General features: G+C 46.6%; 1 protein-coding gene across 2 annotated transcripts in view; it reads right to left on the bottom strand.

Annotated features, from left to right (window-relative positions):
• LOC115084600 overlaps positions 1-3985 on the bottom strand; it is a 56471-nt gene extending 52486 nt beyond the window's left edge. The window contains exon 1 of one of the 2 annotated variants that reach the window (XR_003854604.1): positions 3864-3985. Coding sequence is in view for 1 of the 2 variants with exons in the window: in XM_029589684.1 (XP_029445544.1) it covers positions 2707-2715 (9 nt within the window). In the remaining variant the exon portion in view is untranslated. Of the gene's footprint in view, positions 1-2706; positions 2831-3863 lie in introns of those variants that run through there. The other variant, XM_029589684.1, reaches the window with a different exon arrangement.
• Positions 3986-12109: the final 8124 nt, after the last annotated feature.

Here is a 12109-nt window from a genome sequence, read left to right as displayed (position 1 = left end):
TCTCTGTTTCCCGCTTCTGCCTGACGATCCAGCTCTTCTTGGGATTCCTCTACTTTTCATGTTCTGGTCTCTGCACTATGTCCGTCTGTTCTACTCTGACCCGTCCTTGTGGTCAGTGACTAGCCCGGCGGGGTTGAGTAGGGTGCATAGTGGCCCAGTGGTCCACAACCACCTCTGCTGGGGCGTGTAGGGCACTGGTGGGTCTTTCCATCCGACGGTGCCATGGAGTCTTCACCCATCTGAGACTCATCTTGGATCTTCACCTACGTCCCATTGAGTCCTGTCTCTTATCTCCTTCTCGAATGAACTCGTTACTATCTGTCCATGGCATGATCCATGCCTGGCCTTGATTGGCTATGGAGGGCACCCTCGGCGCAGGTTCTAGAGTCTTCGTTTGTTCCATCGGCCAAGTCTCCAGAGTGGTCTGCGACCAGCCCGGTTCGGCTGTGTAGGACGCCTGTGGGACTTTGCCTCTTCAATGCTTGAGTCCTTGTCTACCTTATCACCTGAGTCTTTGTTCCATCTTGGATGTCTTCGTTCATCCCTGTCCTCTGTCCGGCCTGCCGCTTCTGGCCGTTACCCAGTGGCCAGTCTGAAAGGGCTTGGAATGGTCGGAGGACCGTTCAGAGACCACCATTGCGTTGGTGGCCTCATGGAAGCATGCAGCTCCGGTGGAGGGTCAGGGCCTCCAGGTTTCTCCAGTCTTCCCAGCAGGGACGTCTCATCGCAGGGGCACACATCTTGTCCCGCACTGGGGAGTGCTCCCTAGTGCTCCCTTCCATCTGCAGCGCAACAGACACTCTCTGGGCCACACAAGAAAGTTGCAGCTTTTTACAGCACACATCTTTTGAAGATCCAGAAATCATTTTGATGGGTATAGACATTTTTATAAAATATTTTTTTCCCAAAAATATCTAGAAGGAATATTTTCCTTCAACCATTTAATTTCTCTTTAGGTAAGACTAGTTGATTTTGTTTTTAAGCAGCAAACTATTGGCCTTATTATATATCTCTCTCCCCCCCCCCCCCCCCCCACCATAGATGCAACATGGGAGAAAATATTTAGTAAATAAGCCCCTGTAAGAACATAAGATGTGCCATACTGGGTCAGATCATAGATCCATTGAGCCCAGCATCCTATCTCCAAGTCAGTTCTCAAGTATTCACTAAATCCCACAGAATAGAAAAATTCCTCGGTGTTCACAATCAGGGATAAGCAAGTCTACCTGGATAAAAATGGTTTATGTACTTATCCAAAAACCTGCCTAAACCCCTTTACAACCTATTTATGCTAGATGCCTTGATCGCATCCTCTGGCAACAAATTTCATAGTTTTTGCATTTACTGAAAAAAAAAAAAGTATCAGATTTAAAACATCCTTCCGTTCTAATACAAGTGTTCCCTGTTTACTTGCCATACCCCACTCATGATTTTATAGACATATATTGCCTCTATAAATAAGAAACAATACAATAACGTTTTTTACAAATTAAGACTGCCTAGAAAAAAATATCTATATGTACATATATAAAAGAGATTACCTTTTATATAGCAAAGAATAAACAAGACTTTAAACATTTGCAACTGAGAGAAAACACTTATCAGCAGTGACTACTCATATAAAATGTACACAACTTCTCACATTTACAAACATAATAGGAACACTAAGCATAATAGAAAATGTTAAGAAACCTTTTTTCTACATTTCGAAGTGTTGTAGTCTGTGATACCATAGAATAAACTTACTTTCTTCCACAACTCAGAGAAATAAAGATCCCTTGAGATGCCCAAATAAGAAGTCAAAAGATACCACTTTCCCCACCCAGCTGCAATTACAAAAAAAAATAAAAAAATGCATAGGTCTCTTAACTCACTAGTACCAGTTTAATATATTGTTATTAAATTAAGTTATTTAATAGGTCTTTATATATATTCAAGAACTTGTTAGTACACTGTTCACAGGACTATTTTTCCTTTGCCTATGCATCAGAAATTTGATTCAAGAAAGTGCTTACCCTTTAGGGCCCACCTAGGAGAATTAAATAATTGAGCCTTTCTAGCTGGTAGAAACTGGACAGTGCACCTTATCCAACAGCACTGAAGTCACATTAACTAGCAGCTAAACATGCAAATGACTGACATGGTATATGAGGAATTAACAGTAATAAGCCAAAATAAAGGGACATTCCTAAAGCACATGGGATGATCTGCTTTGTTAGCATACTACCACCAAAACGTTTTTCATTCGAGCTCCTAATTGATCTTGCATTGGAATACAATGGAAAGAAAAGGCTACTCAATAGAACTTCATGAAATTAAGGACGTGCTTCACAAGGCAATGAAAATCCACCTCAGAACACTGGTGCCCGCTGGACAAACAAATAAAGCAGTACAGTAAGGTTATTAAATGAGTCTGTGATCACCAAGAACAGAGAATTTGCAATGACTTTAATAGCTGTAGGCTCTACGATTAAATTCAAAAACAACAATTGTTAAATCAGAGGTTCCCAAAAGTATCCTGGTGACTAGGAATACCAGATAGATCCAGAGTAGAGGGGACAGACTGGATCATTCCTGCTCTTTTTTTTTTTTTTTTGCCCTCTTTAACCTGCAGTATGAATTAGAACGGAGGTTAGAAAACCATAACTGGAAAAAAAAAATCTCATCATGAAAAAGGGTTTATTAAATCCATTTCTGCTAGTCTACCTGATCCATTCTTGATCCTAGTAGTCTAAGAAAAGCAGGCCTGCAAGTCCATGCATGCAATGGAGGTAAAACCAGGACTAGGCTCACACTATCCCTCTTTACCTGGAGCCTTCTGGCAACCCTACTGCTGGTCCTAGAGTCAGAGCTGCCAAATGAAATGAGCCTGTTCAAGGTTGGGAAAAATGTGGCTAATCCTCATTTTTGAACAGGTTTCTCAATGCATTTTGGTATTTGTAGTCCCTGTGGCTTCTTTTTGAAACAAGTGCTCTAAGTACCATAATGCCTCAAAATGGGTTTGTTAGAAATCCAGGACTGAACTAGTTCTCTCTGCATCTGATAAATCTTCTTTGTATCTAGTGGAAGTCCTGATAGTCCATAGTTAGTTAACATGACACATCATGTTGGTCTATAGAACAGAGCTTGCCAAACCTGTCCTAGTGACCCCACAACCAGTTGGATTTTCAGGGTACCCTCAAGCAAAATATGAGATAAATTTGCATATATTGAAGAGCCATTATCCATTGCACATGGCCTAAAAACTCAAATTGCTTGTGGAAGCTGCGTTGATCCTGGCTTTACTCATTGCACAGAGGCTCTTCCTCTGGCTCAGAGAAGCTGTGTGCAGATTGTGCTCCTGCAGCAGAGATTAAACACCTTTATTTTCATATATTTCCATTTCCTTAGCCTTACAATTTTGATATATTTTAGTTAAGTTTGTATTGAAGCATCAATCCTCACTTGTATTTAGAGTTTATTAAATGTATTTAGACTTTTGTTTCATTTGTTTTAGGGGAAGGCAGCTCATGTGCCTTCCCCTGCATACCTACTGCAGCCTCTGTTCCCTTCCTCTATTCACTTACACACACACTTTTCTTAGTTTCTTGGTGACTTTTTAGTTAGGCAGGGACAGTTTTTCAGGGCTTTAGTTGTAGGGCGAGCTTTATTTTAGGCAGGGTTATTTTCAAAGCACCCTTCCTTTCTTATTTGTTTTACACTTTTACCTTTGATTGCACTCTTTCCTTCAGCCTCCCATTGGAGCTAAAGGGAGAGCTTTATTTCAACTGTTTTGTTTGATTTAGTTATTTAATTTCAACCCTTCTCCCATAATTGCCTTTTTTATTTTAGTTTAATAATTTAAAAGAGTAGCAAGCTCTTACCTCTTATTTTCTTTTTTAATCACCAAGACTCCTAGAGCTCCATGAGGGGAGTGGCTCAGCAGGGCCATAAGCTCTTAAACCCGGCTGAGCTCTAATCTAACACCTGCTGCAGGCCTTCCCTGGGCAACCAAGGAGCCTTCTTTTCTAGGCAAGTTTTATTTCTAGTTTTTTGTACTTCTCACTCCCCTGTGCATTCTAATATATTTTGTAGCCCAGGTTCACTTGTTCATTTAAAACTTCACAGTCACTTCATTTATTTTTAAAGAATTAAAAAAAAAAAGTGATCCTTCACCTTCCTTTTAATTTCAGTAGAGGCTACTTCAATCCCAGTCCCCATTGCCTATACCTTAATAAAAAGTCCAGCCTGGATAAGGGGGAAGAAGCAGTCTCAGCAGGTCCTAAGAAAGCTGGGGGGAGGGGGGGTGTCAGCTGGAAGTCAATACCAAAGAAGAACATCCCTGACTTTCTAGCTGGCACCACAAAAGCTGCAAAAACATCAGCTGCAGCTCTCATCTCCCCCAACACCTCCCATCACACCCCATCAAAATGCAGCATCTAACCCGGCACCAGCTGATAATGACATCTCTGCTGTTGCTGGGCACAGTACTCCTTTCCCAGCACTGTCATCAGCTGGGGCAGAGACTCCTCTTTTGAGGGACCCTTTAATGGCTGGCACTACTTCGCCAGCCACTGCAAACACTATTTCTCCCTCAACTCCATCCAATGCTGAGGCAACCACTCTGGATGGTGGGACCCCTCCTTCTACCTCAGAGGTGGCTGCATCACCGGCCAGAGAGGCAAGCGGTGTCTCTGTTACTGCAGATATTACTACAACACCTCAGGCAGTAGCAGGGCACAGTAAGGACAAAGATCAGAGCCCAAGTTCCTCCCATGTCATCGCATCCACCTCTGCTGCAGTCAAGCCACTGCAAACAAGATCCTATGCAGCGGCGGTATCAGGTGCAGCAGCTGGTGGCTCTGCCAGGGGAATAGAAGGTAAACACAATAGTCAGGATTAGGTAGTAGAGGGGCCCTATATCCAATAAGATATGTCACCTACCCCTTCCACGGTCTAACCTGGAGGAATGGGGACAGGTGACCAGCAATGGGAGGGACAACTATTGAGGACCATGTTATGGCACTGGCTGATGTGGTGTGTCCTGCAGCCATTGTGGCAGCTGGTAAGATGTACAGAAAAATAGTATTTTTCCTCCATACGTTGGCTGCCACACATATGGCAATTGTAAAGGGCAATAGTGATAGAAGGGGTTTTTGTACCAAATGAGCCTCTGGAGTCCCCGGAACCAGGGTGGTACTATCAAATGAACCTGAGAGAGTAATAATGGGTCACCTGTGGACCCAAAGAGGTTTGCTCTCCCATCACCATGATACCCCTGGAGTGCAGGAACAGGATTATATGCCATGTCTTGTCCTATAGACTGCAGGTAACCATAAAACTGCCTCAGGAGTCCCCATATACCATCTATTACAGCACAGAGAAGGTGAGGTGCTTCCTGTGTTGGGAGATGGGGCATACTCACAAGGGACTCCCCAAGGTAAAAAAAATCCAACAAATCTGCCACCCTGAACCACCCTCCTCTGCTACACCCTCATTTGCAGCTGCTACTAATATCTTGGCAGCTGCAAAGCCCTCCACCCCAAACTCCAGCAGTATCTCTGGGGGTCAAGGTCCTAGCACCCCTACCACCACTGTTAGGACCTGCCCAGTTGACACCACTCGAGCCTCCCCCTCCATTGCCAAAATTGCAGATGTCCACCACCCAAACATAATTGACAGTGCTGAGGAACAAAGGCATTGATAAGGGTGGTCTCGGATCTCAGAAGTTCCCAAGAACATCATTGCCAGAACTCCTACTGCCAAACCTGGCAATAAAGTGACAACTTCCTCTGGCGTACAAAAGAAAGCCACAAAGAAATCCAACAGGGCATGCCAGAGTGACAGTGAGGATGCAGTCTCTCCACTCACTGTCCCAATGAGAACTTCCCCTCACTCTAGTATTGCTGAGGCATCTATCCCTGCAAATAAATTGGGGATGAGGCTGCCTTGGATAAGAATGAGTCAGCCACCTCTGCGAAATCTGCCTTGAAGTGAACTGCCTCCTATGAGATTGTGGCAGTCACTCCTGTGAACTGTAACTTGCAGGAGACTGCCTCAAATGAGAATGAGGCAGCAACCCCCATGAAATCCACCTTGCAGGTGACTGATGGGAATGTGGCATCTACACCCATGAATTTCATCTTGCAGGGGGCTGCATCTATTGAGAATGTGGCTGCTACCCCAGTGCTGTTACTATCTGCAGAGGTCTCAATTGACACCCCCCCCCCCCCCCCCCAATTTCAGGAGAAGGGGTGGGGAAATTCTCTGGAGATTCAGCTGCTGCCAAAGAGATAATGGAGCAGATTGAGGAAGGAGAACAATTGCCTTCCCTGTCAATGCCCACACTTGGAAACTCAGACCCTTCCAACCCCTCCCATGTCATCTCTCCCCTTGACAACACTACTACTAAGAGAAAAAGAGAAATAAAGCCTGGAAAGAGAGAAAGGGAGGAGCTAGGGGTGGACTGGGTGTAGGACAAGTGTACAGGAGAAGAAAAGCCTGCTCCCAAGGATAAGAGGAGGCTGCTGGTCCCTTATGGGACAGGAGACTCGGGATCAGACTACCAGACAGTCTGCAGACTTCTGAGTCCCAGGTGGCTGAAGAGCAGGTGGAGAGGCCCTTTGGTTACCACCAAGCCAGGGTGGAGAGCTAGGTCCGACTCTGGTCATAGATACCGGGGTTGAGACAATTCACAGGGCAGATTTGGCCTCAGGAGAAGTGGAGTCAGAGAAAATGTTTGAGTAGAAAGAGATTTCTAGACTCTTAGTGACCCCGTACTAGGCCATGGTGACCAGCTGCAATGAAACATTGGAGATAGAGGAAGCACAATTTGCAGCCTACTCACTGGTTCCATCTCTGCTCACCAGCCAGTTTCCTAAGGTCAATAAACCCTCTGGAGGAGCTTCTGGAGAGGGTACTTGTCACATTGCTGGAAGCTTTCTCCTCAGCTCTGGAGGTGCTATACCAAGCACCTCCAATTTCCATCACTGGGGAGACAATAGGTCCCTCACAATCAGAGAAACTATCTTGGTTCAGGGAGGGACTGATTAAGATTAAGCTGGAGGAAGTCTCTCCTTGATCATGGAGAATGCTTTGAAATCCTCAGCAGTGGGGGGGGGGGGGGGGGTAAGGGATGACGAGCAGCGAGCAGTCAGATAATGAGTCTGTAGGTAGTGCAGAGCCTGCAGGCTCTGAGCATGCCAATATCCTGAAACAGGAAATCCTTCTATTCCTGGAAGAGACCCTGCACCTCAGAAGGAAGGAGCGTTTGCTGCTGGAAAAGTAGCCAGATGGAATTGCTGTAGCAATCGGTCTGGGCCATTCTTTGAGCCAACCATTGGGCCAGACTATACGGAAAGGCCAAACACATCCATCTCTGAAAGTTCAAACAGCTTCAAACTCCTTAAGTAAGGACTTGAGAACAACATCAACAGAGGATGGTTTTTAGCAAGGGCACACTCAATGACAACAGCTGTAGAGTGGTACTCCGGAGTCTCCAAGTACTCAGCTTCCTATGAGGGGAGAGGTACATTGTGAGTTCCTCCAAGAGACCTACACCACTCTGGAAGATGAAGCCAACTGTCTACTGGAGTGGTGCGTCAGTGTTTTGTTTAAAAACCTCACTCCTACATCTTATGAGTTGGTGACACTGTTTGCAGAGAGCTTTCAGCTTGAGCTGCTTTATGAGAAGGCCACCATGCCAGGAAGATTGATGCACTTCAGGGTCCAACTTGAATGCTGAATCAATAATTTCATTAACGAATAGGCTCTGAGCCAGGATATGTCAGGAGCCACACCAGGGTTCATTGGCTGTCCTGAAGGAGTTTTGGTTTGCCATTTCTCTCCATATTGAAGTCTGGTGAGAACATCACCCCAAATTATCTTTCACCTTCACCTTTGTCATGGTGAGAGAGGGTGTGGTGTTCCAATTCCAAATCAATTGGCTCTATATATCTAGCCATCTGATGTCATGAGCCTGGGCAAGTGCCATTAGACTGGTGCTGTTCATGGATCATAATGTGGTGACAATGACAGTAGGGCTGGAGTCAGCAGAGGCTTGAGTAGCCTATTGGCATTTTAACAACTCCTTATTGGAGGACCATGGGCTTTGTGACTTGGCTTGGGAATTTTGGGATGACTGGCATGGCTTTGAGGTGGACCTCTCCTCACTGAATTAGTGGTGGGATGTGGGACAGGTCCATATCAGTCAGGAATATGCCACAGGTGCAAGCAGGATGCTGGGATCCAGCTGCTCGAGGGAGAAGTGCTCAATCTTGAGAAGTGCCTGCCTGCACTCAGGGTCTGCAGACCCTGTACATTGAGAAGAAGCACACCCTCTGGGACCGAGTCAAGCATTGGAACCGGGGGTCTTATATCAGGTCATACATCCAAATCCTTTGGGAGATGGATTGTGGCTCATGCTTCATCTATGGGTTGGAGAAGAGAAGAGGGACCAAGAAGCATATATCATTCCTGCTGTCTGCGGACAGGTCTCGTCTTACCAATCCAGAGAGCTTTCAATCCAGAGCTAGAGAATTATATTCAATGCTCTTCTCTCCAGATCCCACCAACCCAGAAGCCTGCAGAGTTTTTTGGGAGGGTCCTTGAAGGGTCAAGGACCCACAGGAGGTCAAGCTCCAGCTCACTCCAGAAGTGATGATAGAAATCCATGGTCAGCCCATTGATGCCTGGAGACTTATTGTAGGGCATCAGAGAGTTTGGCCAGACTGAGTTGCCACCCAGCCACTCCCTGTCACATTTACTGATCATGGGAAGCCCTCACTATCTATAGTTTCTCTACAGCTCAGCAACCCTGGGATTGCTGTTCCAGTTCCTGAGGGACTACTGCCACCTCTGGTGGTTCTACTAACCTGTCTAATAGGAATAGGTCTTAAGAAAGCTCAGTAGCTGGAAAGGGTTAGGCCCTTGAGGAGCGAGTGCCTGGTCCCAGGGAAAGCTCTGAGAGAGCGATGGTAACTCGCAAATGTCTGTATCTGCAATAGCTTCCAAGCAGTAGAGAATCTTCAGAGTGTTCAGGAACATGGGCCCTCGAGGAGCGAGTACCGGTTCCTATCTGCAATCTGAAATAAAGAAAATAGAGCGAGGCCCCCGAGGAGCGGGTACCCCTGGTAAGTCTAAGGAGGCAGAGTAGCTTGGGAGAAAAGCCGAAGCAATCCCCTTGCTAACTCAATTTGTTAGCGAATACTGAGACCTTTTATATTGGAAGCGGATGACGTCATCTCAGGGGGACGCCCCTGAGGTTCGCGCCCTAGCTGGTACATCAATCGGAGCATGCGCGCGCGTGCGCACTATGTCATCTGGCAACATGGCGAATCCGCAGCATCGTGCCAGTCCAGGGACGCCGGAGGGAGACGGCAAGAAGACGCCGTGGCAGCTAACCGTCCATCAGACCCGGAGGGAGTCGCCACAGTGGGAGGACAGTGGTAAAGAGGACAGAGTGAGGGGGTCGAGCAGTGATGGACGCAACAGTAATGACTTAACCTCAGTCAGGTATCGCCTATGGCAGTCTGGACACCAACTTGACAGTTCCAGAGTGACCCAATCGAATTGGGGCATATGCTGTTGTAGCCACGGTAATCCCAGTACTATGGGGTGCATAGCCTTCTCTAAAATAAAGAAGGAGATGGTCTCTGTATAGAGAGGACCGGTACGTAGACACACTGGTTCGGTACGTAGTGTTACTTCTTCCGGCAATGGTTCTCCATGGATGGATGAAAGAAGTAGAGGAGGAGGAGACAAAGTGGAAGTGGGGATCCGTAGATGTTCCACTAGTCGTTGAAGAATGAAGTTGCCTCCTGCCCCCGAGTCCACTAGGGTAAGAGTCTGGTACTTTAGAGGACCGCAGATGAGAGACACAGGAAGAGAGAGCGGAGAAGAAGGAGTGGTGAGACCTAAGAAGAGTCCTCCCGCAGGACTTAGGTCTGTCCAATTTTCCGGACATATAGGGCAATTTTGGACACCATGGCAGCTTGTCCACAGTACATACATAGACCTAGTTTCTTCCACGTTCTTCTCTCTTTTGACGTCAGGTGGCTGCGGCTTAATTGCAACGGTTCCTCTTCGCCGGCTGCTGGGACCATAGGGGCAGCCCTGGATGCAGTCTTGACTCGGACTTCACTCAGAAAGGGTCTCCTGGAAGTCTTGGTTTCTTGAACTTTATCTTGAAGCCGGCGGTCAATTCTAGTTGCCAGTTTCACCAGTTCAGCCAAGGTTTCAGGCCTCTCTCTGGCTGAAAGTTCACAGACTTAAGCCGCAGTGAGATGGCTTTGGCTATGATTTTTAGAGATGAGCTTCATTTTTCTGGCTCGGGTCAGATTTCAGTTCGGGCGCTTTGTGGGAAAACGAGTTTTCCCACAGATCGTTTTTTGCCAAAAACGAAACTGGAACCCGAACCCGAAACCGGAAAAACGAATAAAAAACAAAACAAAACAGCGAATCGGAAAAAAAAACCACACCAACCCTTCACATTTACTTTCTTATCACCTCCCCCCCCCCCCCAATCATCCCAGTCCCTCCCTAAGACTTACTAAAAGTCCTACCATGTGACAGGGGCTGACCAATGGCACCGGTAGCCCCTGTGACATCGTAAGGGCAATGCTATTGGCACCATTTTGAGTCATAGCAGGCCTGACAGCCCGATGGCATGGAGGGAGAAATCGCTCGCGGGACCCCGCTGGACCGCCAGGGACTTTTAGTAAGTCTTGGGGAGGGATCGGGATGGTGGGGGTGTAAGAAAGTAAAATTGAAGGGTTGGGGTGGTTTGTTTTGTTTTGTTTTTTTAAATAAATGTGCCCCTCCCCCCCGCACTAACCCAAAAAATGAATTTTCCCCGAAGCTCGAGGAAAATCCGTTTCGTGGTTCAGGTCCCCCTGAACAACAACGAATTAGGCAATTTCATTGCAATTGCCTAATTTCATGATAAACGAATGCACATCTCTATTGATTTTATAGTCTGTGCTGAGCAGCGAGACAGAGTGCCAGTTCTTCATGTTGCACAGGTCCCCCTTCTTAGGTATTAGAATTAACACTGAGTGACGGCATGACAGCATTAACCACCCGGCCTTGCTCCTCGAGGGCCCATGTTCCTGAACACTCTGAAGATTCTCTACTGCTTGGAAGCTATTGCAGATACAGACATTTGCGAGTTACCATCGCTCTCTCAGAGCTTTCCCTGGAACCAGGCACTCGCTCCTCAAGGGCCTAACCCTTTCCAGCTACTGAGCTTCCTTAAGACCTTATGTGAGTTTTGTCATCCAGTTCTGGCTATGAACACAGCATACACTGTCTACTCACTATCTATAGTTTCTCTACAGCTCAGCAACCCTGGGATTGCTGTTCCAGTTCCTGAGGGACTACTGCCACCTCTGGTGGTTCTACTAACCTGTCTAATAAAAGAACTATCTGTGTCTGTCTCCATACCCAAGCCTAGCCGGTGGTCCCTTTCAGGATATCCTCCTGGGGGCGCAGTCATCTGCCATCGGCCCAAGGATCCACCTATCTACATTCCTCTACAACTGAGTGCCCTCTCCAAGCACTCCGCTGGTAACAGATTGCTACTCCTTCCCTATCAGGAGTCTTCAGCAACAGATTCATAACAGATTGCTAACTCCACAGTCTAAACCTTAACAGATTGTTAACTACTCCCTCTACAGGAGCTGAGCATATCAGATTGCTGACTCCTCATTCCACAGGAGCCAGTTCATAACAGATTGCTAACTCCTCCCTTCTTGAGGAGTAGAGCATAACAGATTGCTAACTCCTCCCTCTACAGGAGCCGATTCATAACAGATTGCTAACTCCTCCTTCCTCAGGAGCCGATGCATAACAGGTTGCTAACTCCTCCTTCCTCAGGAGCCGATGCATAACAATTATCTTGTATGCCTACCACCCCAGTAATGCCGGGCTTGCTGCTTCAATATGCATCTTTTCAAGATGTCATTTCAAAAGAAGCTGAAGATATACTTCCGCCTTACAGACCTTATGACTGCGCCATTCTTCTCAAGCCGAATACGGAGCCACCCAAGGGCAGAGTGTACCCCTTGTCTGTGGCAGAGAACAAAGCCATGTCTGAATACATTCAGGAGAATCTCAACAAGGGCTTCATTAG

This window comes from Rhinatrema bivittatum, chromosome 2 (assembly GCF_901001135.1).
Source record: "Rhinatrema bivittatum chromosome 2, aRhiBiv1.1, whole genome shotgun sequence".
NCBI lineage: Eukaryota > Metazoa > Chordata > Amphibia > Gymnophiona > Rhinatrematidae > Rhinatrema > Rhinatrema bivittatum.
The sequence above is the reverse complement of the archived record's forward strand: the minus strand, read 5'-3'. Positions and strand labels throughout refer to the sequence as shown.